The sequence below is a fragment of the Oxyura jamaicensis genome, chromosome 2 (assembly GCF_011077185.1).
Source record: "Oxyura jamaicensis isolate SHBP4307 breed ruddy duck chromosome 2, BPBGC_Ojam_1.0, whole genome shotgun sequence".
Classification (NCBI taxonomy): Eukaryota; Metazoa; Chordata; class Aves; order Anseriformes; family Anatidae; genus Oxyura; species Oxyura jamaicensis.
This window is the reverse complement of record NC_048894.1, coordinates 84,853,293-84,880,958: the sequence shown is the minus strand read 5'-3', so window position 1 is coordinate 84,880,958 and position 27,666 is coordinate 84,853,293. Positions and strand designations below refer to the sequence as shown.

Sequence of the window (27,666 nt, the reverse complement as noted above, 5' to 3'; positions counted from 1 at the left end):
TTTTTTTTTTTTTTTTTTTTTTTTTTTTTTTTTTTTTTTGCTTAGTCATATCCTCTTCCTTATGACTGCGTGCTGTACAAGTTGCCATGATTTTTTCTGGGTGACACTTCTACTTTCAGTGACAACTGTTTTTTCAGTGGCAATCATAAGAAGACACGAGTTGCTGTCCATCAGTGATTCAGTCACCTGCATGGCCCTGGTAGTATCCAGTGCTGGCTCCTTCAGCAGAAGTTCTAGGAGCAGCTGCATATTAACATGGTATTCACTTGTTCTGCTTTTGCCTGTAAATTTGAGGGCAATTATTATATATACTTCCTAGTTATGCATTTTTATAGTATTCCCATGTGTTAAGGTTTTTAACCTCCTAAGCTCTTGTCTTTCATGTAGTTGAATAGCATTGAGCTATACATTTATATCTCACACATGTAAAATATTTTTTCCATGTTCTAATTCCAAATGTCCTATTTGTCTTCTGGTTCCTGTATTATGAGGTGGTAAAAAGAATCCCATCTTCCACCATCTGGACTTCATATTATTCAGCACTATGTATGCCTCTGTCATGTCCCTGTGCAGCTAGTTTTCTTTTTCTCTAAGGGTTCAGTTGTAGCACCTAGCAGACGTGAATTCTTATGACTTGAATTTATATTCTCAAATAAACCTGTACATGGCATTAGTTTCCATGTACTATTTCAGATATGGCAGTGCCCCACTGTCACCTCTGTGACGAGATTTTGTCTTTTTCACAAACTTTACAACTCATATCTCATGAGCAATTCTGTTGGTTTTTACTTTCTCGGGATGTAAAATCAGCAGGATTCAATAAAGTAAATAAAACAGAAAGCTGCTATCTGATGTTAATCTCTGAAATTAAAACAGCCTTTTCTTATTAATTAACTACTAATGTCACAGAATCCCTAGGACAATAGAATTGTGTGTTAATATTAGTTACAACAATACTATTAATTTGACTGGATTTAACTTCCTGGGTTTGTTTAGCTGGTAGGAATATGAACATTTTTTTTTTTTTCTGTGAAAAAAAATATATCATGACAGATGTATACAGATTGTTTATTTTGTCAGGTCAAATTTCAAAAGTACATGTAATAATCCACATTTTGAATGTTAGTTATCTACATTCTGAAATAAATACTCTTCTGTCTCCCTCTGGTATTCTATATAACACTGTGAATTTCTCCTTCCATTACAAAGCCCTATGTTTTTTTTTTTTTTTTGCAGCCCCTTCCCTGTTTTAAAAGCCAGCAGTGTGTGTGTGGCCTGAATTCCTTCACCCACGAATGAAATCAAGTTACCAAGACGGTGACTTGAGGAAATAGAAGCAGAACCAATATAAACCACAGAATGTAATCTCTGTGCCTTTTCTGCTAACTGGTCTATGGAGAGCACTCAGCATGTCAGATCTTAAGTTTTGAGTATATTTATAAGCAAATGTTACTGTAGCTTCAGCCTAGACATACCTGAGATAAATTTGAAATAGGTAGATGTGAAGGAAAATGCAGGTCACAAAGACTGAATATTTGGGGAGTATGGGCATGGTTTACTTGGAGATTCTTTGAAAAGAGAAAAACATACTGCAAGTGGAATTGGAAAAAAAAAAAAAAAAAAAGCTTGGATAAGTAAAAAGGAAAATAATATCTGATCCTTATTGAAATCACAGAATATTCACCTTATTCACTAGAATACTGAAATCCATGCTCCACTCAAATAAATACCTTGAGCAAGATGTAGCTTTATACTAGCTTACAACATCTCTTATTGCTGTGGTTAACTTTGTGTATGGATTTCTATACTTTTTAAAAAACATTAATTTAATAAATATTCTTTCTTTTATTTTTTAATAAATATTTTTAAATAAATATTTTTTCTTTTATTTATAAATATGTCCTGAAAGGAGAGAGATTCCAATGATTAAGGGCATTGGAGAGGAAACTGAAGGGAAGTGGAGGGGGGGGTCATTTTTAGTACCAGGGGCTTCCTGTGGAGCAGATATACTCTCATTTCAGTGGTCACAGAAGGCAGTGGAGAATCTGACATAAGTAATTTTAAGTTCAGGTGACTTATTTCTCTTTGCCTCAGCTCCTTGTTATGGAAAAGAAATGACATTTATTTTGTCCTATTAGGCGTCTTGTCATTTTAGATTAGGAACTTCAGTTTTCTAGTTGTTTCTAGTCATTATAATAATACAGCTAATAATAAATTAAAGATTGTTTTGCAAAATGTTGTCTCAGCCGTGGAAGCAAAGAGAAATTCTCTGCATGTGAAGCCTCAGAAGTGGGCCCTATCTACTAAATTAGTGAACATTTTATGTTTACTAAGCTAATGTTCAGGAGAAAAAAGGGATAACATTAAATCACTAGAATGTTTTCAGCTGACTATGTTGTCTGTTTAATAAACAGGTTTATACCCTGTTTAAAAAACAATAAATACAACTAAATGCAAAAATATCTGAACACTGCCTTAAGGCTCCACCACCTCCCTTTTCAGAACCAGGAGACCACATAAGTTTATTCTGGAAACTTTTGTTTAGTGCTGGATATGACAGGGTGTTTTTTTTTTTCTCTGTTCTGTTTTCTTTTGGACAGGATCTGTATCATCAGTCATATGACTGTGTCTGTGTCATGTTTGCTTCTATTCCGGATTTCAAGGAATTTTACACAGAATCTGATGTAAATAAGGAAGGCTTGGAATGTCTCAGGCTGCTAAATGAGATCATTGCTGACTTCGATGATGTATGTACTTCTAACAACAATCAACATATGGTTTCAATGTAATAACCCAGGGTATGCAACTGTAAGCAAACGTATTTAAAAAGGAGAGCAGAAGAGCTGTCAGAAAAGAACTTTTGTGTGCATAGTCATGTGGAGATTACTTACAGGGAGTATTGAAGGAAGAAGAGATTTATGTGGGATACTGACACCACACTAGTTACTTTTCATTCTCTTTAAGGAGAATTCTATGCATATATCTGATGGAGAAATTCTGCCCTTTAGTTGCGGTTCATGAGTCAGCCACATTATATGCCACATATTAACTCTACTTTCCAAATACTAATGCCTAAAGTAAAGTACTTAAGGCTGTGCCCTAAAATTTTACAACTCTGTATTATACTTGATCATAAGGACATAAAACTATTAAAGAGTCTTTCATTTAAAGGAGGGCTACAAAGATGGTGAAGAGGGGGGAGAGGTATGAGGAGAGGCTAAGGTCCCTTAGTTTGTTCAGCCCAGAGGAGAGGTGGCTGAGGGGAGGCCTCATGGCGGCCTGCAGCTCCCTCACGAGGGGAGCGGAGGGGCAGGCGCTGAGCTCTGCTCTCTGGGGACAGCGACAGGACCCGAGGGAACGGCATGGAGCTGGGACAGGGGAGGGTCAGGCTGGGGGTTAGGGAAAGGTTCTGCACCCAGAGGGTGGTCGGGCACTGGGACAGGCTCCCCAGGGCAGTGGTCATGGCACCAAGCTTGCCAGAGTTCAAGAAGCATTTGGACAACACTCTCAGACACATGGTCTGATTTTTGGGTGGTCCTGTGTGGAGCCAGGAGTTGCACTCAATGGCTCATGAAGTCCCTTCCAACATGAGGTATTCTATGATCTGCATTGTTTTGGTTGTACAGTACATTGACCAGTTGATATATGAGCAATTGGAATGTTTTAACATTCTGTTCTCTTAAGTTACAAGCAAGTGCAGAGTGTATGACTATAGATAGATTGTGAAAAGGCATCTGTAAAGGTCTCACTGAGAACTGTATTTGTCTTAAAAAAAGTTGTCGGTGATGAAGATACTGGAAGAAGGTGTTAAGATTGTGTCATGACTCAGACAGCACAGTCTGGATTTGCATTTGTGCAAATGCTGAGGGAATTTTAGCAGCATACCCATTTGGATAACTTTGGAGTGTTCAAAACAACCTTTGTTATAAACTAGAATTCCTACCATCCCAACCTGAAGAAATGCTCACTTTCAGACAGCTGCATAAAGCTTACCCACTGGCTCATGGTGACTCAGTTCCAATATTAAATGGGTGCAAAGTCCACTGACTAAAACTGGACTGAGTTAACAAAGTTTAAAAGACCCTAATGCACAATAATGTGGAAATCAATCTAATTATTATAAGTTTAGTTCCTTTATAATAAAAATATATTTTAGCAGACATAAATTCCCTTTCCTTGGGAACAATTATTGTATCCATAGTTTTATCCACCCTTAAGTCCTTCACCCTGTATATATTTGTGAAACTATTTGGGGTCTATTAAGAGACAGTTCGAAGAACTGATGCTCTGAATGCTGTAAGAGGAACAAGCTGTTAGAGTATCAAGGCTGCTGATCTCCATAACAAATAGCTATTCTTGTTTTACAGCTATTGTCTAAGCCAAAGTTCAGTGGAGTTGAAAAGATAAAGACCATTGGGAGCACTTATATGGCAGCAACGGGACTGAGTGCTACACCCAACCAAGAACAGTGTCAGGTATCGAAAAAAAAATTGTTCAATGAAAATAATTCTGTTCATTAAACTGCATGCTACATATAACATCGTGGCCTAGTTTTTTCTTCTTAATGTAGATTGTATTGTACTGGGCAAGTGTATACTTTTATTTAGCATCTCTGTGAATTATTGTTCTTCACATTGCAGTTTGAGAATGCCACCTCTGTGTTTTCTAAGTTTAAATTCAGCCTTCTGTTTTAAATAGAATACATAATTTTATTGCTACATGCTGCAGCATAAGTAATTGGGTTTATGGAATCTTAAGAAGACTGTAGGAATCACTATTTTCTGTTGTCAGTTGTGAGTGCAGGGTGGGCATATTAACCAGACACTTAAAGAATCTTCAGGCTCATCACTGAAAACAGGTTCCTTTGTTTCTGATTGGTTTAATAGGGTAGCATTGGGAACTGCAGTCAGTAGAAATGAAATTCAGAGAAGCAATTTGTAACTTCGAAGCAAAGTCCTTGGTTTTGCCATGATCTTTAGAGTACTCCAGGTTAGCAACAGAGACACAGCAATTATGAATCAATGCATTCTCTGCTAAGGATTAATTGTGCTCCTGACAAATTCACGTTGCTTCTAGAGAGAAGCAATTAACACCTGAACTGTAGACCCTAAGAATCCTAAGGACAAAATAGAATAATTTTAAATTAGCTCTGACATTCAATACAGGGAGATGAAGGGGATGAAGGAAATGCAGGACTGCAGACTAGAGAAGAGAAGACTTACAGGAGTTCTGAACCACTGCTTAAATTAGTATGTACAATGGAAGAAATGTATTGTTTTAGTTATTTCCACAAAGTTAATCAGGAGATCCAAGTCTTCTGTTCCTTCAGTGATTTAATACACATTCTGAAATACATTTCACCAAAACTTAGAGGTGTTCAGTCCAGATGCTCCAAGATCCACAGGTACAGCAGTACCTAGCGCAGCACCCAGGGAAGGCTAAATGACTAAAGATGGGGTCTAAATACATAAGCTGGGTTGAAAAACAATCTGTCTTAGGTAGGATTGATCTCCAAAGGAAACAGAAAGGTTTCATAGATCTAAAGAACTGCTCTGGCAAGTGCCACTACTGTCCCACCTAGGCTGATATATCTACTTTATGAATCATCTCACAAAGTTGTCATCTGTCCATTTATTCTGTCACTTTATCTCAAAAAATGAGGAAGATTCAGTCATTTCTCATAGAGACCCATAAGCCTACCTCTTAAGAAATCATTCTCTGTCAGGGTCCTACCCTGGGCTGTGGAAGCCTGAAAATCAATTCTCTCCTTAGCCTGGGGGAGCTCAAACCATTACTTAGAAATCAGGCCATGCTGTCGATGTACAAGAAGACATTAAGTCTACAGCCTTAGTAACTCATGTAAACGATGAGATAGTAAATTAGTGGACAGAGGATAGGTTGTCTTTTCACTTCATTTGTCCTGCATTTTGTTCATTTTCAGGTCTATTAGATGTTCTCAGAGACGCTTGCTTATCTGCCAGTGGAGGAAGTCTTAAAACTAAATCTCACTGGAGCATTAAGTTAGGTGCTTAAGCACTAGGGTGCTGAGATGTGCAACACTGAGAAGGAGACATCTCTGCGGGGCTAACCACAAGCATTATTTATTATTAAGGCGGAATAAAACAGAAACAGAGACTCAGAGATTAGTAAGCAAATCCTAGGCGCACATAGGCAGTGAGTGCCGGTGGGACTAGACAGCAGCTAATCAGTTGTTTGACAGTCAGAACGTTAGATTACACATTTTTTGGATCTCTCATCTCTAGACTGACTGATCATGTAAGTGAATTGCATCATGGTCCATTGGCCGTTGTTTGATCTGAGTGATGCTGGACAGGACATAATCTTCTTACATTACTTTGCTGCTGCAGCCTGCTGGCATTAGGATATCCCTGAGGGTTTAAGTGCTTTCAGATTCAGCATATTTTGGCTATGTTCTCACAGTAACTAAGGCTAAGGAAAATGATTTTATTCTGTTTGTTTGGCAATTCAGGAACCCGAGCGACAGTATATGCACATAGGAACCATGGTGGAGTTTGCATTTGCCCTAGTGGCAAAACTGGATGTCATAAACAAGCATTCATTCAACGACTTCAAGTTACGAGTAGGTATGTATTACAGGATTTTTATGAGAATATCCTGGAGGAAGGGGAGAACTCAGCATAATGTTCAAGCCGATTAAAGTATTAGTAGAACTGTCCAACAGCACAGTATTACTTAATAAAGAACGTACAGTCTCAGGGGTCTGAATGATTTTATGGTAGCTCTATAGTATTTGTGAGAGAGGTTGTTAACCGTGTAATTTTTTTAAGCTTCTCAGTACCAAAGGAGACTAGACAGGGCTTTACAAAACCATATGAATACCTCTGGAAGACAGTACCTACAAGGGGCCAGTGAGGCTGGAGTTTGAAATATTTCAGATGTATTAAAATCAAACAAGCATACAAAAATGCTTCCTTCCAAATGAGGATATTTCTCTTCTTTGTTATTCTGTGGTTATTGACAAATAAGAGCAAAAATGACTAGTTATTTATATTTGTTAGGGGTATCACTTATATTTCACCTTCTAATTGCTTCTCTTTGTTCATCATTGTATTTTTGAAAAAATGCACAGTTGCAGTACACCATGATGATGAGATAAATGAATTCAGAGCTGGTCAAGAACTTTGTGTTCCAAAATGTTTAATTCCTGATAGCAGCACACAGCAGTTTAACAATGCAATCTGTAACTTGGAAAATGTGAAATGAAAGCATTAAATAAATATTGGAAACCTATAAATCTTGGAAACATGTCTGCAGAATTTGATTTCCATCAGTTGTTCTCCCTTCTTGTCTTTTTCTTGCTGGGCAGCTTGCTTTTCCTTTCAACTGCTCCTCTCATGTTTATTTCACAGTGCCACCCACTGGCAAAGCTTGCTATTTTCTGACTTTAAATATTCATGTGTTCCTTAAGGCGCTTCTTTGCTTCTCTGTTTTGTGTTCCTTGCCATAGTTAAAAAAAATGACAAAGCAAGTCTGAAGTATGCCTCCTTCTCGATGTGTTACAGAACTTGATGAGTTTATAAAAAAACGTGTAGAGATACCATATTTCTGTGCAGAATAAGAGTTCTCTTCTTGCTGTAGATGACACATGTCATATACTTGCAAACATACTTTTATCAGCAATGTCAGTACAGATAAAGCGCTGCTGAGTATCAGTGCTAAATCCACAAACTGATTATAGCAATGCTGACTTTTTAACTAGGAATTATAAGGCAAGATGTTTTGGGGGAAAAACCAAAGAAATGATACATGTTTAGAATGGAGGGAAAAGGAAAAAAAGAAAAAAGAAAAAAGAAAAAAAAAAAAAAAAAGGATTAAATCTACAGAGGGACATGGGCCCCAAACTGGCACTTTGACACCTTGATCAAGTATAGGCACCACTGAGATCTTCAGATTCACTTCCCACCACCAGCTGACTATGAAAGCATGTGATAGGAATTAGAGCCACAGAAACATTTGAGCATCTTCTCCTCACTATGTAGTGACATAATTGGCACTTTAGGGATTTAAACCCAACTTGACATTTGTAAAAGTCTTCCTCAGCTAGCATCTAACCCTAGAATTGTTGCAGCTCACCAGAGGTCTCAGCTTTCAACCTTCATTTTGTTGTAAGTGCCTGAAATGCTAGCTGTGCCTTAGGAGGCACACAGCTTACCCCTATGTTGTCAGGCAAGACTGCACCTAGACTATATTTCAGGCATTTCTCCTGTTCTGTTAGCTAAGGTGCTTGATTTATTAGACAAGCTCAGACATGTTTTTGCAGAAAGTTTTGCAGAGGTGCTACTTTTATTTTGCAGACCAGAATAGAGTCTGACATGTTGTATTCCATATAGCTTCATGGTTAGAACATTTGTCTGTGTTGTGGGTGAACTTGGTTTTGTTTCTGCTTTTGGCTGAGGCTGTTCATGCATAGGGATCTCTGTTCCCTGGAGGATGCCATGAGCCCAAAGTGTAGGATGTTTTCAAGTTGGATACTTTTTGTCAGTGTTTGCTGAACAATATTTCCATTTTCATGGAATAATTAAATGTCCAGTTGGGCATGAGAGAACGAGACAGCATCATCCTCTGTTAAAGAATTCACCTGGATGAGATGGATGCTGTTCCAGCCTTGCCCCAGTACACATCTATGTGTCATGCAAAAAGAGAACTGCACTAGCAGGAGTCACTTAGAGCAGCACATCTCAGACTGCCTTGATGGCCAAAACACATTCCTAAGAGATACGGGTAGAAGTCTTCTTGGAGAAGGAAGGATCTGAACCTGGTTTTCCAGTCCCTGAGGGCATTACTTAAACCATCAGCAGCAGTGGTTCAGGAAATTAAAAACAAACAAAACCCCCTCACCTCCTTCCGATTGTATTCTATGGGGAAGTCCCTCTGCATGGTCCTCATTTCTGGACCATGGCAGAGTGTATACTACACACATCTCTTTAGTATTCCCTGCAAGCTATCTTGAGCTACTCAGCAGATAGCTTTTGTGGATTCCACTCTTAGGTCCCTAGTGCTTTCTGCGCTTTGGTTATCAAGAAGCAGAAAGACCCACCTATGACTTGGGAGTTAGTGCAGAGTGTTGCAAGGCCTAAGTCCCTTCATGAGTTAATCCCAATTCCTTAGATAAATATTTATCAGTTTTTTATCAGATATCCTGTAGAGTTTGCATTTTTTCCCAATTTTCTAGGTTTAAGTGCTATAGAACTTTTCCAGGGTTTCCTGGTGGGTGTATAGCCTGGTTGCTAGCCCATGCTGCCCTGTTATATGTGATCCATTAATAGATGAGCTAGCTCTGAGATGCCTCCCCATGCTACAATCACAGTTCTGTTTTGCTGCCTAGACATATCCCTAGTGATGGTTTCTGTCAGAGAATAAAGATAAGTCAGTTATGATCTTTTGATTTGGGGATAGCTCTAGAAATCCAAACTGTTCACCATTGCAGGGTGCATTTCTCACTGGGTATAAGTTGTCTTTCCTGCTTGTCAGTAAGTGTAGTTTCAATTATAGCAGATTTGATGCTGGTTAAAGACAGTGCTTTTGATTTTCCCTCCTTCTTTCCTTCCCTACTAGCAGAGTACAACTCACTCCCTTTACAAACGTAACATAGAATGGAAACTGACTGCAAGATAAAACATGCTGAGAGTCTAATGGGGGACTGTACTATGTTGTTCTTCACTGTTATCATCTGCATTTCAGAACTAGCAATTTGTTACTCTTATTCCATACTTAAGCAAAAGATAGGATTATATATACTTACAGTACAACTCTTTAGGACTGTATTATAGGCAATGCAGCCTTCAGAACAAGGATTCACATCCTTGCAAACCATTCACATTAATTTATTCTACATTTAAGAAGCAATGAATACTGTAAAATTCATTTAATTTGGCCATCAATTATTACAGAGAGCAGAAATCTTTCACTGAAAGTAGAAATAAGAAGAATAATAAGGATTGTGGTATATCTGTTTTCCCCAAGGAAGCTGTTCTTCCTACTCTGTGTTTCTCATGCTATGTATCAAAGGCAGAAGCAGGTTATTAGGATAATAATAGTTAAAAATACCAAAATTATTCAGGATGAGAGGGAGTTGTAAAAGTAAAATTAGATTAACTATCTTTTGGCATTTTTATAAATAACATCCTCTTATTGTAAGGGAATGTGAACAGGCTGTACCCACTAGTCAACATGGACCAAATACTATGCTTATTGACTTGTTATGTTACCAGGTGCAACACTTGTCCTCATTGGGTAGATCTTCTTAATATTATATTCTGATGTTTTTCAGGTATTAACCACGGACCTGTAATAGCTGGAGTAATTGGAGCTCAAAAGCCACAATATGATATCTGGGGCAATACAGTAAATGTGGCCAGCAGGATGGACAGCACTGGTGTCTTAGATAAAATACAGGTATTCTTGTTTCGTGCTGGTATTTATCTTAATCCTTCAGGTTTGGTGCTTAAAAGATATTTTACATTTGTACACCAAAAACTCTGTGATTTTGGAGCTGAGATTGCCTACAGAAAAAAATGACCTACCAGTTGTCTGTATGTTTAAAAAGAATTATACCGTGGGTGGGAACATAAAGAATTAAAAGAAAAAGTACGGGAAAATATGTGAGGAGAATCAAAACTTTGTATTCACCCTACAGAAGAATACAATGGAGGCAATCATGTTTTGCCTGGAAATGCAGCACCAGATTAAGAGAGGATTTGATAGAAATCACATTTGTATTCTATACACTTCTAAACTCATAAAATATTAGCTACATTATCCCTGAAGGGCTTTCCTGATGTTAATTGTGTCTAAATAAAGGAAATGTCCATAACTGCAGTATGTAAAATTAAACCCATAAAGCAATGATGAAGCATTTATTTTGTTGAAACATATAGAATAATAATCTTTATAGATTATTATTGCAAGGTTAATGGTTGAATTGATGACCTTGGAGGACCTTCCAACCTAAGTGATTCTATGATTATCTGTATAGATTGCAGACAGAGTTGTATAGTAAAGACCTTCAATTCACTAATTTTCCAGTGATTTCATATTTAGGGATCACATTTTAATTTTCTGCCTGGTGTGCTGCATAACACTTGGGGTTCCCACTGTGTATGTGATTGAGACCACTCAGAATCTATGGTTGAGATGATTCAGATCTAAATAATGCAAAAGTAGAGCTGCTGGCTGAAACTGAAAACAAGTGGGATCTCCAAGCAATGACATCTACACTTGTTTGCTTCACAAAGAAAGGTGGCTAGTCTGAGAAAGCTGATGCAGTTGAACAACCTCTGCCCTAGCAGGCTTACACCTAAAATGGCAGGGCTGCTTCAAGTTTGGTTCACAGCCAGTTATGTGGGAAACTGCCAACAGCAGCTCTGACAGATGATGCTAATGTCTTACGATCAGTTCATTCACGCTGCTTTAGTATGCGCAAAAAGATGGGGAAGGTGGGTATACTGAAATAAAAAACAGCTCTCAAAGCTGAGAAAAATGCTGCGTGAGGATGAGTGTTGTTCTTTGTGTGTCTACAAGCCCTCAGTTTATGGTCCTAGGTACAAAAACGATTACATTGAATTTAATACTTACTATATGCGATTAGAATGGGCAGCTAGCAACAGACTATTTGAAAGCTCAGGTGCTTAAACCTAGTCTGAGTCTTTTAAAGGGCTTACAAGTATTATAGCAAAACCCTTACGGTTGCTCAGCACAGATGTTCTCTGGAAGAAGATTCTGCTTTGCTCTTTTGTCAGTGTTGGTTTTGTTATTGTCTTGTTGCAGGTTACAGAGGAGACGAACAATGTCCTGCAAACACTGGGGTACATGAGCACTTGCAGAGGAATAATAAATGTAAAAGGAAAAGGAGAATTGAAGACATACTTTGTACATACTGAAATGACAAGGTCCCTTTCACAAGGGAATGTGGCATCTTGAAGAAAGCTTGTACATGTCATCAATACCATATTTTCAGGAAAGTATCACGCACTTTTTAACTACATTTTGGCCCTTAACATGCGTGCTATTTTCTGATATGTGGCACTTATTTTAATATGGCTGCAGAATAGTCCCATGAGCCATCATTTTGCACCTTGATATTCCTATGTTCAAGGACAGTTGTGGTGTACGCTGTAGGACTGGAAGATTGTACTGCAACTTGCACTGTTATTCCAAGACAAGAAAAGAAGGAATGGGAATTAAAAAGAGGTAACTCATCCTGAAAGGACTAAAAAAGAGATGTTGGTGACAAATGTGGGGAAAAAAGGCAATAAAGCTAGGGGTGCATACTATTTCCCGATGCATGGTGTTTTCTGGAAAATACAGTCGCTCCCCAATAGCATCCACTAATCTGGTATTAGAGCATACAGTATTTGTAAATAAGTTTACTCAGTTCACACATGATTTGGATGTGATCACCGGTTGCATCTCATAGCCAGGGACACGTTGGGTGGCTTGCTGGCATTCTTTCTGAGGAGAACTAACAATGCTGGATTAGTTTTGTACAAACGTGTCAAATGTTTTGAAGCTATTGTCTTTTGTAAGGTTAATTCATTAAAAGTTTATATGTACTTTGTCTTACTGTTGCTGTCTCTTAGTTTTGCTTCCTTCTATGGCTTCTGTCCCTCTAAACCTGCGCGTCTGCTGCTGTGGCTGCTGCTTTTTATTCAGCAGTTAGATGCTGAGGCAGGCTGTGGCCAGCTATTGCAATAGCCAAGATCATTAATATCTGCTAGATTTGCTGTTGCCTTTCAGAAATTCAGTCAGCTCTATTGTCTTCAGTCTTGGTTGGTATCCTAGGCACTCTGCAGTCATTTTTGGTCCTTATGTGATACAGACTTACCTCAGATACATAAACACAGCAAAGTGGGGGATACTAGAGACAGAAGCAGTGTTGCTGCTCTACAACTGGCCTGCAGTGCTTAAACAGTAACTAGGAGAAGCTGTACAAGAGAGGAAACATTTTGTTTTGCACTTCCACCACCTCTTTTGCCCTCGCATGCCTTTCTCTTACCTTTCCAATGCCAGATTTCATGGGATAATTACAAACAATCTAATTTATCAAGACATGACGTCTTGATAAGACATGGAAGATACGAAAAATGTCATTTTGTGGATATTCAAGATTCATTTAAAACCTTTTGAATTAAAAAATAACATATTTGAAAAAAATCATAGATGAGCAAGGTGAGAGACTGAAAAAGCCAGTAACTATCTTCCTTTGAAAGCACTATAAAGATTATTTTTGCTTTGCTATTATCAATACTTGTTATTAACAATTTTAGTCATCGTAACAGCCTAACAAGACCAAAATTAATAATTTTTTCCTATTTAAAAATATCATATAATTACAAGATATTTTTTTCTGACGGATACCTTATGAATATAGATGTCAACTTATGCACTATTAGCTCTGTCATACTACTGAATTGTAAAAAAGATTCATGGAACAATCTTTCAGATTTCTAATTCATGAAACATGTATTTACATTTGTATTGAGTCAGTGTCCTTTCAGAAGGAGTTCCCAAAATTGTGGGTAACAAGTAAATGGCATCAGGCCATGCAAAGTCTCACTGAGTGTGGCATGGTTACTGACAGCAGCCATCCGCCCTCTAGCAAATTGGAATAGCAGTCAATTTCAAAATGTCTACATTTGAAATAAAATAGACAACCTGAATTTTTATCCCTTAAATTAAACAAACAAACAACAACAACAACAACAAAACTTAGATTTTGAATATACTCTGAGCCTTTAAAATCTATCTGGTATTGTCACAAGTCAAAGCAATCATTTCTCACTATGGATGAAAACCCTGTATGTAAACTCATGTGTAATTATATTGTACTGTCGGTATCTATGTGCAGCTTTCAGGTATAACCTGTATGTTCAGGGTTTTGTTTTTCATTTGTATTCTTGCACATTCTGTGCATCAGTACTAAACCTTGTACCTAATTTGATAGGCTTGTTTCTATGATTTTTATAAAAGTTAAACAATAGTATATTTCTGTAAACCATAAAATGTTAAAATATTTGAATAGCAGTGAGCTGACTGGTCCAATGAAATATAAAGATATATATGTGCCCTCCAAGAACATGTTGAAAATGCCCTTGTTCAGGGCACTCATGTTACTCTGGTATTCTCTCATTTTGTACTTGCATTCTGATTCTTGCTACTGTGTAGCCAAATCCTGCTAAAGAAAAAGAAAGTGGGCAAAAGATGAATATACATATGTACAGTTATGATGCCCAAAGAATGGTGCATACCATCCTCTCTCCAGCCTTCAGTTGCTGACTAGTATTATTATCTTTCTAGTGCCAAGAAGCTATTTGTATCCAATAAATATTTTTGTCTTCCAATGCATCTTACATCTACCGTTTATACCATTTTATTCTTCCCCTGCCTAGATTGATCCAGAGATCCTGTATCCTCTTTCTTACTCTCCTGCAGCAGTTTCATCTGCCTCAATAGCTGAATATAACTCTGTTTAAGTATCGCTGTATAACTTGAAAAGCTTGCTGATAATCATACCCATCAGTATTCAGTATGCTGTATTTTCTACATCACTATAAGGCTCAAGTTCTGTGACTCCCATGTTGGTGCTACAGGTCATAGGCCGATAGAAAATCTTAAAGAACGTGAGTTTCAAAAGTAAAATGCATGTGTGCTTGACAACGTGAGGCAGCAGCCAAGAGATCAGTGTAAGAGTGATTCACTGTGGGCTGGGAAAATGAAACTCAAACCAGAACACTTTGGGAGTCTGATGGATTTCTTTATCAAAGCCAGTGCTTTGCTCCTTGGAGGGCTACCAGGGACAGGAAGAAAGATTAGGCTTGCAGATATTTTTCTTAACTACAAAAGTAGTTGGGATTACCTGTACATTAATGCTGTTTAACTGCTGTGTCTAAAGACAGACCTTAACATCCTATTTAACATGTGAAAAACAGTATTCATTCTGTTCATATTCCTTTATGGTTTATCTATTTTGTAAACTATCTACAGACCTTATTTACCTTTCTCCACTGAGACACAGGTAGGAGTTCAGCCTGCTCATTTCTAAGGAGACAGCTGTGCACATCCAAAGGCAGACCTGCTGAAAGTCTGTCCCATTTTGTTCTCAGAAACTCAGATCAGGACAATAGCTATGTCATTGGATGCTTTATGTACCAACAGATCTACTGTCAAAAGCAATGATTACCTTGTCCTTTGACAATTAATTTTCCCCTTGGTTGTATTTCTGTATGAAGATACTCTTTTTCTTTTTTTTTTCTTTTTTTTTCTCTGATAGCAGATTCTCCTTCACCTGACCTAGATACTGCCCATCAGCACTTTTTACAATTGGACCTCAAGCTAGTGCTTTTTAATTCTGTTTTTCCTTCCTTGTCTAAAATAGTGATGTGACTCTGGGGAGGAAGCAAATGTAGAAAGAGATATATGTGCCTTAAATAAAACATGTAATTAACAGGTTTTTTGTTCTGTGAAGCAATTCAAATTTTTGTGGATTTTCAAAAGTGACGCATTAATCAATCATAGATGGTTCACCCTAATGCTTAGAATGTATTTGCTTTAAAAATGTTCAAATTTATTGGCTGGAATCATCCATGTAAATACAGTTTTTAATATTCCAGAATGGAATAAAAGGACATTTTAATCTGGTTTGCAGGTATGAAGCTATGAAACCCTTTCTATTTTAGGATGCCACTGGTAAAACAAGGATTCTGCCAACAGTTGTTTGAAAATTTCTGATGGAGTATTTTTCAAATGTATTTGCAGCAATTGAGATGTTTTGCATGAAAAATCTCAGTTTTGACAGGAAGAAATGCGTGTGAAGTATTTTGAAAGACTGACTGTTCCTGGGCTAGAAATCTTTATGTTTGTATTTCAAAACAGTGTTACAAATTGTTACAAATAATAATGTCCATTTCATGTATAAAATTGTGCATTATCCTATTTACCAGGAGGGTTATTAAACAGAATATTCATCTGATATGGTGAGTTGGAATATCCATTCAGCAGATATCAGTCAGCATACAAATAATAATTGCAAATTATATCAGTCAACCAGTTACCATTTTATAATTGTTTAAAAATAATTAAAATAAAAAATTGAAAATCCTAATTCTAAGTCCAGTGGTTGAAAGTATAGTTGCTATCCAACCAGAAAATATTTGCAATATACAAAATGGTCACTTAGTCACAGTAATTAAGTAGAGAATTTTTTGAGACAACAGATATAGTCAAGGAACATTTAAAAATAATAATAAAAAAAAGTCTGAGTAGCACATGAACAACCCCCCACCTTCCCCTAAAGATTGCAAAAGGTGCACTGAGATCTGCAGGTGATGTACAGTTTGCCTCTGGCAAACCTCTGAAGAGCCTTCCTGTTAGAGGCAGTCAGTCTGTCACTAATTCAGGGCCTGGAAGAAACAAGCACTTGTGTGAAATCAATGGCTTGACTTGAAATGAGGACCGAAGCTGTAACAGTGAAATGAGACAGTTTTAGAGTCATCTTTGCTTCAGCTTCTTCAAGCACGATGGGTTGCAGCATTTGTTGGAAAGGCTGTCTCCCCTTCATGACCCAGGAACACGCGGCAGTCTGATGCATGTTGAGGCCAAATGGCAGGGACGGGAGCTGAATTGCTAAGCCTTGATTTGACAGCAGTGTAGCCATCTCAACTCTTAGTGCCACTAGCTTGAAACAGGTATGTCAGCTTGTGGAAAGGAGGTGGCTCCTGCAGCTTTTCCGCATGTCAATGGCCTGTCTAGTTGTATGTCATCTGTCTTCTGGTGTCCATCCCATCACCATCCCTGTCCCCACCATCATCCTCCCCATGACCATTTGCCTCACAAATTCTTTTGAGGAATTTACTTGCCAAGTTATTCCCTAAGTCAGTTTATGGCATTTCAGAACAGCCACCCTGCCCTTGAGACAGTTATCACTGTAAAAGTACATATCGACATATTGAAAATTCAGGAATCATAGCAGTGGAATCTAAGGAGGATAATGTTACTTCCTAAAAAGGTAGGCAACTGAATTTCTTATCCCTAAGACAACGAATGCAAAGCATTAACACCTTAGTCTCTGACATCAGCTGTATTTGAATGCATACTGTTGATGGTATAGATTAAAATCACTTCATTGCCCTCTCACAACTGTTTACATGCTTCTTTTTAAGTTGCTGAGGAGTGCTCCATCCCAGCACTCCAGTCATGGGGCTCATCCCACTAAGTCTCACTAATGCCAATGATTTTACAGCTCTGGGAAAGCTTTCAGTTTATTCTGTTTGTTCCTCATACTGCATGTGGTGGTATACAGGCATTTCAGATGTGTTCCTGAACCCACAGTGCTCCCCGGAGCAGCACGGACACTCCCAATAGCCTTGTCACCCTCAAATGGTGCCACACTATCCCTTGGCTTAACCTCAGTGTTTTTAACAGTATGTCCTGCCCCCACTGATCCTAGTTTAAAGCCCTCTCAATCAGTCTCACCAGGTTATGGGCCAAGAAACATTTCCCCCATCAAGACAGGTGTATCCCACAAAGCCCCAGCAGACCTCAAGGGCTCTTCCACAACTATAAACCCCAAAATTCTGGTGGAGGCACCCGTCTTGGAGCTAGGCATTGAAATCCTGGGCTTGCCTGTTTCTTTCCATGTGGGTGGACTGAGGAAAACACTGCCTGGGCTTCTGAATCCTTTAGGCATCTTCCCAGGACCCTAAAATCTCTTTTGATTGACTTCAGACTTGCTGTGACACTGATGGTACCCATTTGAAAGAGCAGGAGTCGACAGTAATCTGAAAGCTGTACTAAGCTCATAAACTTGCTGGTGATGTCTGATCTGAACCCCAGGAAAGCAGCAGACTTCTCTGAAAAGAGGGTTTGGTCTGCAGGTGGGAGCCTCTGTTTCTTTCACAAGGGAGTCACCTATGACTGTAACTCACCGCTGCTTCTTCACAGCACTGGTCTTGATGCTGCACTTGCTATGAGGGGTTATCAGATCCTGGTGAGAGAACTTGTACAAATACCTCTTCTTTCATCTTTTCACTCACCTCATCTGCCATACCCAGAGCAGCATTGAAGAGAAACATTTCAAATCTGGCTTCAGAGATCCTGCCTAGCTTAGTTTAAATTTCTGGTGAGCAGTTCCTTATGGCTCTATTTATAGCTGCAGCTTCAGCTCAGCTGCTTTTTATAAATGTTTTGCAATCTCTTGGTGCTTGGACTAAACTACAAAACAACACTTGCACAGTAGCATATGTGTTTCTGTGTAGGAAGCTGATGTCAGACAGCTATTGGATTTTCAATTCTACTGCTCACATACTCTGTGGTAATTTGACCAATGCTTCAGGAAGAAGAGAACTCTAATTGGCAGAGGGATATTATTAGGTAAGCAGATGGAAATTGTCATGAATGATTAAAAAACCCACTGGGTCTGTAGAGAACAAATACTTCCCCATTGCAGTTGAAAAGGAGCAAGACGCTACGTTAGTCAGCCAATTAGTTAATAGAGAATGGCAGCTATATAGTAGAAATGGGACTTTAACATGGACCCAATATACCTAAAGGAACTGGTTTTAAAGATTTCTGTCTGGTACCCTGACTGAATACTTTTTATTTTTTGGATGTTCAGAAAAAAATAAAAATGCCTGGAAGACTGCTGTTGTGAAAGTGCTTGACAAAAAATACTGAAAACTATAATACGAACAATGTTGTACCTATGGCATTAATACTGCAGTTGCAGAAAAGAGCAGTAACAAAAGTTAAGTTAGTCACAGATTCCCAAGAAGCACAATAGAAGCACATCATGGTCATAGTTACGCAGGATAACTGAGAAATGAATGTAGAAAATAGGAGCCAGGTGCTACTGGAATACAGCAATTTTAGAGCTGATCTGTTAACAGAGCGTGCACCTGGAAGTTGCTCACTTTCAGTGCCCCAAACCCAAGTATGTGTGTATCTCAGACCAAACTGACTGAAATGGCTAAACGCCTCCTCAGAAAAATGTGCCCAGCTGGGTGACGGCAGAAGATACCCCTAGTTCTCTGAGGTGCTATTGGAAATGCCATGTTTTGGTGTGCTTTTTATTCAGCCTCTCAAAGTGCAGAAAGGTCCATGGGAGGGAATTTTTGGCATAGTACAAACTCCAAATGAAAAAAAAATCAGTCCTCTGTGGTCCAGTTTTGTTCCCCCCTGTTGCCTGGAGTTCAGGAAGCATTTGGACAACGCTCTCAGACACAAGGTCTGAATTTTGGGTGGTCCTGTGCAGACCCAGGAGCTGGACTCGATGATCCCTGTGGGTCCCTTCTAATTTGGGCTATTTTGTGGTTCTGTGATTCCCCAGCCTCCAGAGACAGCAATGACCCACGCTGAAGGGAGGAAGGAACCGGAGGCCGGGCAGAGCGCAGGGCAGTTGCCTGGTGAGGCAGCTCTGAGGCTGCTGCTTAAATCTGTGGCCTTACATTTAAACATTTACAGTTTTAACACACACCCTGCGCTTCCCTGGGCTGGGACATAGCCGTGCGGAACGCCTGGTCCTGTCACACCTCCTCACCCCCAGGAGCTCAGCCCGGCCCTTCCCTCCTCCATGACCTGTTTGGCCGGGCCACCCGTGCCCTCCCCGCCATGGCAGAGCGTTACCGGGTAACACTGGCAGGCAACATGGCAGCCCCCGCCCCAGTGGGGACAGGAGAGCACAGAAGGGATGAGGAGGAAGGCAGGGTGGGATGGAGGCGCCAGCCTCCCATCTCCTCCTTGTCTGCCTTCAGCTACATCCCGCCTAGGCGAGACGGCCCCGCGAAGCTCAGCTACTTCCACCGAGAGGCCCAGGTAAGGGCTGGTGCCGGGGGGAGAAGCAAAGCCCCCATGTTGTTGGCAGCAGTGCTCGTTGCCCTGCATAGCTGGAAGGGTGCCTGGAGCCTGGGAAGCGTCTCAAGGGTGTGAGTTACAGGCTAGGGAGGGGGGAGGCCTATAAAATGCCATGCTCTACTCTTGAGCTAGGCAGTCTGACGTGGTGACTTGGCACTCAGATAACAATTTTCATCTTCAAAGGCCTTCGTGAAGCGTGACAGGTATGTGTTGCGTGGGGATAGAAAATGAGGGAAGTATCTTTCACTGGGCGGTGACAGAGGGCAGATAAACTTGCCAGCAGCTGCGCAAGGATTAAGGACCACCAGCCCTATAGTGCTGTCAAAATGCAAGATAGCAGTAGTATTTAGGGCAATGCTAGAGGTAGGGTGATGAAGAGCACAACCTGCCTCTAGGCATGGGTGTACTGCCTGTTTTTTCTGACAAAGGAGGATTGAGACCCTTTTGTAAGAAACTGCCCCATTTGCAGTCAAGGGAAACAGTTTCCAGTGTACATCACACAGATTTTTATTTATGCTCAACTTTAATGTGAGAAATCAACAGAGCTGCTCAAACAATAAAACAGACATCTGCGTTGATAACTGAACGCTTCCAAAAGGTATTACACTGACACTTAACCTGTCAGTCAGCTGGCCAGACCCTGCGAACCCACTGTCCCTTAAGCGAACAGCAGCACAGATTTCTCCAGTGCTGGCCCGGTGGCCCTGCCATTTTGATGCTGTCGTGTGGATCTCAGAGTCACCTTGGGAAGGTGCTCAGAGCCAAATGCAAACCAGCACAGTTGGTGTCATGCTTACCAGGACGTGGCAGGGAGGACACAACAGGAGTAAGGTTAGGGAAGGTGAGAGGGTTTGACTGGTGTGCTCGGGGTGGTGGAGCTGGCAGGAAGGATGTCTGTCCGGTCTGCACAGAATTAGCAACCATATGGTAGAGCTTTTGTTTACAATACAAAGTCCACTTTCACACTCCCGATGACCTGGTTTGTAGAAAAAGCTGCTCCAGTGGCATGGAAACAGAAAGTGGTAACAGCTGTTAAATAGGTTTCTTCACAGCACAGGGCCTGGCCACAGGGGAGGAACCAGACTTGACCCATTCTTCTGCACAATTAAGGAATTAGATCATTGGAAAAATTCAGTTTATATGGAAAAGGGAAATTCATTCATTTTTTTGATCTTAAAGACCCATAGAAACTGTGTGGCAGAGACTGAAGCAGAGATAAATAGAGGAAGATGCTTAGCACGTGGCCCGAAGCCAGAAATACCCACCTCTTAATCCCTTGGCTGACAATTACTCCCAGTATTACTTTGCATAAGTTACTGTAGCCAGTTCATGTCCTGTTTCCTCTTCTGTGGCATGGAGAAAGCTATTACCTATTTTATCTGTGCCTGGAATATTAATGAATGTTTGCAAAGTGCTTAGCTTCAGTAGCCTTACAAAGAGGATGCCTCACCACTGCAGCCTAGTAAGTCAGCATTTAACAACAAAGAGAAACAACAGCAAAGAGTTACCAGGATTTTGAGCACTGAAGTGTTGTCTCTGTACCTCTTGCAGAAGATCTTAAGCAGATCATCTAGGACAGGGCTAGTAAACCATGCATAAAAACAGTGATTAATTGGCATGTTCACTGGAATATGGACCTTTAAATGAAGGTCATAAACAACTGACAACATATTAAATCAGAGGATTTGGGTCTTTTTGTTTTTGAAATTCCTCCATTGATAACTTTTTTTTTTTTTTTTTTTTTTCATTGGATTTCACTAATGTTGTTTTTAGGGGTAACTATGTCAACAGATACCATAAATGGTATATTTTGGCTTGGGGTTTGCTTTATTTTCATATGTTACAGTTGACATGATTACCACTGTGGCAGGTGTCTGAACTCTTCTCAGTTCTGCTTTAATCAGAAATTAAATGGTGATTCCACTGCAGAGCACTTATATTTTCTTCGTTCCAAATGAATTTTGAAACTGCCTGCTTTCCTTTTACATAACAGTGCCAGATTATTTGACAAATTTATGAATTTAAGAAGGAGGGTATGAAGTTCAGAAAAATAGAATTAAAGCAAACAAATAAAGCAGTTACATTTCCAAAATTTTCAATAGATTACAGGGGAAAATTGAGGTAATTTGCTGCAAGGGAAATTTGAAAGATGAACAGATCATAAATAAATAAATAAATAAATAACCACACCTCATTTGGTATTTCTATTGCAAATTATTTCAAAGGAATGACCCAAACGTACTAATGGTACCTCAGATATATTACATTTACCATCATCTAATGCTATATGTGCACTGTTTTATTATTGAATTGACTATATGTATTATGCAACCTATAAAGCTAAACAATACTGCTAATTAGCCATTTTTCTTGTTTTCTCAAGGCAGGAGGGGTTTCCACTTATGATTCCATTTTTAAAAGACCAGAGGGTTACAACAAAAAACTTCACCGATGTGACAGAGAACACTCGAAGAGTCATGGTCTTCACATTAACGATGAGGTAACCCTTTAATAATTTCTCTTTGTTAAAGGTATTTTTTACATTTTGAGGTGGCTGGAGTTTATTAGCAAGTCAAGACACCTGAGCTAGCTCCTGCTCTTTGCGTCCTGTAGATTTCCAGGTGACAAACCCTATTTAAGGTAAAGGGTGGAGGAAAGAGGTACACAGAGGGAGGAAAACCACCTGTTAGAGAGTTTCAGGCTTACTGAGGGTAACTTCTGAGCAGTCTGTGGTCCTTTAAGTTTGCAGTTCTGTTGGTCCTGCAGCTACTTCTGTGATGCTTGAAAACTCTTCTCTTTAAGAGGACTGGAACCAGGGACTCCAACTCAACCTCCGCCCTGTGATATCCTCTCTCCCTGCACTCCACTGTGTCAATCGACATTTGCTGCGACAGCCCAGGTCTCTGAAACTGGTGTGCTTGTTACTCAAATTTACACCCAAATTGCCCTGCAGGAAGGCAATTCATAGGGAGCTCATGCAAAGGAGAGGTCAACCAGAAGACCATGGACATGCCTGAAAAGGGCTCGCTGAAACCGAAGCATTAAAGGCCAGCAGAATCTGGATGGCTAAGGAAGTATGCAGACGCATTTTTAAACAGATACCTTGAAAATAGAAATACTGTCATATATACACACATATATATAAATATATTTTTCCATGCAGCATCTGAATAATGCACATTACATATATACCTATATATACACACAGAGACAATCAAACAGGCAGAGGATGTTCAAAACCAGACAAAATGTAACCTCCATGTGTTAATGGCCTCAAAATTGCAGAGGGTTCGTGGAAAGGAAGGAGGTGGGTAAGCTAAGAGTGGTTGCCTGTGGTAGATATGATAGAAATGGAAGAAGGAAGAGAGAGAAAAAGTTAAAATTACTGTAATTGCTAGGTAATAAAACTGTTGAAAATTTGGGACAAAGTCCACTGCTTGTAATTCCTCTTAGTAGCAGCTATATATGCCAGACTTTCCAGTGCACAGTCATAATCCCCTTCAACTCCATCAGACAGTGCAGAGAGCATTAGGTGCACCCAAAGGAATCACAGAAGTGCCCACTACCATCCTTGCTCATGCCCAGTAATAAAACTGTATATCTGCATGAGACCAAAAGCCATGTAAATGACTAATGAAAAATGAGCCTTTTTGTTTAAATTAAACTGAGCCAATCCCACCACCACCTGCAATCCCAAACCCAACATCCACCTGTGAAATTTGTGTCTAAACAGTTTTCCTGTTAATGCAAAGCTAAGGGTTTTAACTGAGGTCTCACGTCCCTTCAGTATCAGCAAAACTCACTTTCCTGAAAGTTTGCTTGCTAAACCAAGCAATTTTGGGTCAGAATGCACACCAGCCCTGCTGGGCAATGCATGCAAGTGACTCTGCCTGGGAACTGTTCTAAACAGGTGCCCCTTAATCCAGTCCCTTAATTAGCGTGGAGGCACATCAAAACCACAGCTGTTAAACATTGCAACACAATCCTCACACACGTGATGATGCCCAACACTGGACTTACCCGTAACTAAATGCAGGTCACGTACTCAACTCCTGCTCTTCAATTACCTCAATGGCCCCTGCTGTATTTATATAATACTAACAATTTTATAAAATGCAATAAATAAAAATGCCCAAATCAACATCTCTCTAGTACAGCACTGAGACAGGCGGAATCCACCACAGCGCACTTCGTTCTTTGAAGAGGAAGAAACCTGAACCAGTACAAGTTAGCCCTTCGTTCCCTGCAGAGAGCGTGGGTGCACCCAGGGAATCCAGCAGCACAATGACAGACACTCAGTTTAGCTGCACATAATGCAGTGACTGCAGAGAGAGTGTTTGCACATGGTTGCTATTGCTGATTTCAAGTGTTAACAGTGGTAGAATTACACACTGTGAGGGCATGTAATGGGATGCTTCCCAGCCAGCTGTTGGAAAAAAGTCTATCTGCCGAATGCCAAACCCACAAAAATCATGAAATACAGCTCTGAGGAGAAGAACCTGGGGATGCTGGTGGATGAGAAGTTTGACATGAGCTGGCAAGGTGTGCTTGCAGCCCAGAAAGCCCCCCATATCCTGGGCTGCATCAAAAGAAGCGTGACTAGTGAGGTGAGGAAGGTGATTCTCCCCTTCTGCTCTGCTCTTGTGAGACCCCACCTGGAGCACTGCATTCAGCTCTGGGGCCCCCAGCACAAAAAGGACATGGACCTGTTGGAACAAGTCCAGAGGAGGGCCATGAGGATGATCAGAGGGTTGGAGCACCTCTCCTGTAAAGACAGGCTGAGGGAGCTGGGGTTGTTCAGCCTGGAGAAGAGAAGGCTCCAGGGAGACATTACAGCAGCCTTCCAGTACCTAAAGGGGGCCTACAGGAAAGCTGGGGAGGGACTCTGTGCCAGGGAGTGTAGTGATAGGACAAGAGGGAATGGCTTTAAACTGTAAAAGGGGAGATTTAGATTAGATATATAAGAAGGAAATTCTTTACCCAGAGGGTGGTGAGGCACTGACACAGATTGCCCAGAGCAGCTGTGGATGCCCCATCCCTGGAGGTGTTCAAGGCCAGGCTGGATGGGGCTTTGGGCAACCTGGTCTGCTGGGAGGTGTCCCTGCCTATGGCAGGGGTTTGGAACTGAGTGATGTTTAAGGTCCCTTCCAACCCAAACCACTCATTGATTCTATGAAGGTCTGTCAGTTCTCCTTTCTCAAAATTTATCCACAGTTAGGGCTGGGGAGAAAATGGTCTGATCTTTTTGCTTTCTGTTCTTGACTGTTGCTTTTTGTTTTGGTGGGGTTGAAATTTGGTGTACTGAATAGCTTTCAGTGGGGTGGAGCAAGATGGGCAGGAAGGCTGTAGGAGAGTTGGAGAAAGAATAGCTGCTTTGATTTTTTTATTTTATTTTATTTTATTGAATTTCTTTTAAAGAAGGGCTTGCACCATCTTCCCAAGAGTCTCAGGTCTAGATTTGTCTATCTAGATATGTAACACACCTGACTGCCCTGCTATGAGTCCCCTTGGGTCTGTGCTTCATCCTGCATTCTCGCAGGGAATGTGGTAGTTCATGTGCTTCACAATCGTAAATTTTGGTATGGCTCAGATCCATGTATGTTGTAGAAAAGAGCTCGTTTGTACCTGAACTCTGGTGTGGTCTGCGTTTTGATTCTTCTTGTAGATATTATTTATATCGCAGTACTAGGTAAACACATTGGGGACCAAGGCTTATTGTGTTAGCCAGCGCACAAACACACAAGCAGCCTGATAAATCTGAGACCTTTGGCTAGGGAAAGAAAAACAAACAAACCCTGCCTTTCCCTTCTGACTCCAGAGCTCCCTGTTGCTGCAGCACAGGAAGGAACTGCAGATTGCAGCTAGTGACTGCACAGTCACTTAAAATGCAGTTTATTAAGGACAGGCTTAAAATAATCTTGTCTTGTTTGGGTTGTTTTTCAGCAACTTTGCTTCCCATCATTGCAGAGCAGTTATTTCTATAATCTTACAGCTACAAGCAGTTTTAGCAAAACCTTTCATCGTGCAGAAATCCAGTAGCATGCTTTATGTCCTCCAGGGAAAGGTTGCACGCACCAAGGGTTGTGCAGGGTTTTTCTTTAGGCTTTGATGTTTTTTTCTCTTTCATAGAATGGTTTCACCGAATTGTGCAAGCAGGGTAGTAAGTAAGGTTCCTGTAATAAAGGACATGAACTAAATCTCTGGTTTTTCAGTTGTGCAAGTCAGTGCACAAGAAAAGTAAGAATGAAAATAAAATCTGTGCTACTTTCCACTAACATGGTATTTACTTAGCCAGTAATCACATGGTGATCGCCTGTGTGTGTGCGTGTGTGGCACAGCTTGATACCTTATCATCTCATCATCTAGTGATACATCCGTGGTTTATTAATATACATAAAAAACTGGGTCAGGGATGGAACAGTAAGAGTGCAGATCACTGCTAAATAAATATACCTTTGTATAGCAGATGCTGTACAGTTCCATCTGTTATTGTGCCTCCAGCCACAGCACATTTAGCAGTAGATAACTGCCAAGTATTTGCTCTGTGATTTTATCGTAAGGAGAATGTTACATTTTCACAGGAAATGGCAAGACCTGTCGCTGTTTTGTCGTCTTCAGAGTATGGGAGGCGCATAAATAAGCCCACAGAGCAGCCGATGAAAGGTCATGCAAGGATTAATCATGTGCAGGCAGAATTCTACAGGAAAAACGGCATCACCTGCCTATTGGAAAAACCTTCTCCAAGCCTGGATCCGTGCTAAATCTCTTGTATCTGGCATTGCCAGAAACATCTATGTGGAAAAACAAACAAACAAAACTCATGTCAAAAAGCAAAATTGTGCTTTTGTCTTTTCCTCTGTGTTTTAATTAATGAAAATGTTTTGGATGCAGTAGCAGCTGTACTTTTCCTCTTCCTAATTCAAATGTATGTTTTCTCCTTATAGCCTCATAAAAATTTCAGGCAGTGATTCCACATATATGACTTAACATTTAACCAAGTTTGCTCCTCTAGTTATCAGCGGTCACTGATTTCTTAAACCTTACAGTGTTGCTACAAAATGATGCTAGGCATCATTTCATCTTCACAACAGCTGAAACAATGACTCAACCCAGATATTCCAAAAAGGATGGGTTTAACATAAATGAGCAAGCAAAGAAGTGGTCTGATTTCCAGAAGTGCTTCACAATTTCAGTAGACTTCAAGTGGAAGTCAAGGTAAAGAAAACTTCTGAGTACTTAGCATTTAAATAGACACTAAAATTTGGGTTTAACTAATTTCATGCATCCTTTTTGCTGACTTTAATTACACAAATGCTGTCTGAGGGACTGATCTGTTGAATGCTGTCACAAGAAAAATCACCTTTGTTTCCATACCCATCGCTGGAAAATAATAATAATAAAAAAAAGGCAGAAAAGGTACTAGCAACGGAAAAAGAACAAATTCATTTGGTAGAAATGATCAAAAAGCCACAAGGAGTCATTTAAAAAGTATAGCTAGAGGTAAATGTCTAAACCTTCTTAAACATCTACCTCTTTGTATTCTCAATGAACCCAGCAGTCAAGTTTTAAGGTACTTTCAGGAGAAGAAGCATCTTCTGCAGGGTGATAACTGGTTTGGCTCTCAGGTGCCATTGACCCTGCTGCTGTTTAAAGCTGCAGCAATATTGATGCTGTTCAATAAGGAACATGTAGCCAGGCTGATCATACTTGAACAAGAAGGACTGGAAGTCCACAGTGTTGACTTGACACTGCAGTTCTGTCAGATACTAAAGAGTAGGA

At 40.0% G+C, this 27,666-nt stretch overlaps 2 protein-coding genes across 3 annotated transcripts in view; both read left to right on the top strand.

The window, feature by feature from the left end:
• The window catches only part of ADCY2 (adenylate cyclase 2), a 205,666-nt gene extending 191,281 nt beyond the window's left edge, over nt 1–14,385 (top strand). The window contains exons 21-25 of one of the 2 annotated variants that reach the window (XM_035319663.1): nt 2,601–2,747; nt 4,368–4,475; nt 6,491–6,605; nt 10,313–10,437; nt 11,809–14,385. In XM_035319663.1, coding sequence (XP_035175554.1) covers nt 2,601–2,747; nt 4,368–4,475; nt 6,491–6,605; nt 10,313–10,437; nt 11,809–11,961 — 648 coding nt within the window. In that variant the 3' untranslated portion in view covers nt 11,962–14,385. The remainder of the gene's footprint in view (nt 1–2,600; nt 2,748–4,367; nt 4,476–6,490; nt 6,606–10,312; nt 10,438–11,808) is intronic. The other variant, XM_035319664.1, reaches the window with a different exon arrangement.
• A 5,244-nt stretch (nt 14,386–19,629) lies between these two features.
• Nucleotides 19,630–26,772, top strand: C2H5orf49 (chromosome 2 C5orf49 homolog). Its single transcript, XM_035319669.1, has 3 exons — nt 19,630–19,848; nt 22,271–22,387; nt 26,469–26,772. The coding sequence occupies exons 1-3, from the start codon at nt 19,645–19,647 to the stop codon at nt 26,646–26,648; spliced, it is 501 nt and encodes a 166-aa protein (XP_035175560.1). The 5' UTR covers nt 19,630–19,644; the 3' UTR covers nt 26,649–26,772.
• The last annotated feature ends 894 nt before the right edge of the window (nt 26,773–27,666 follow it).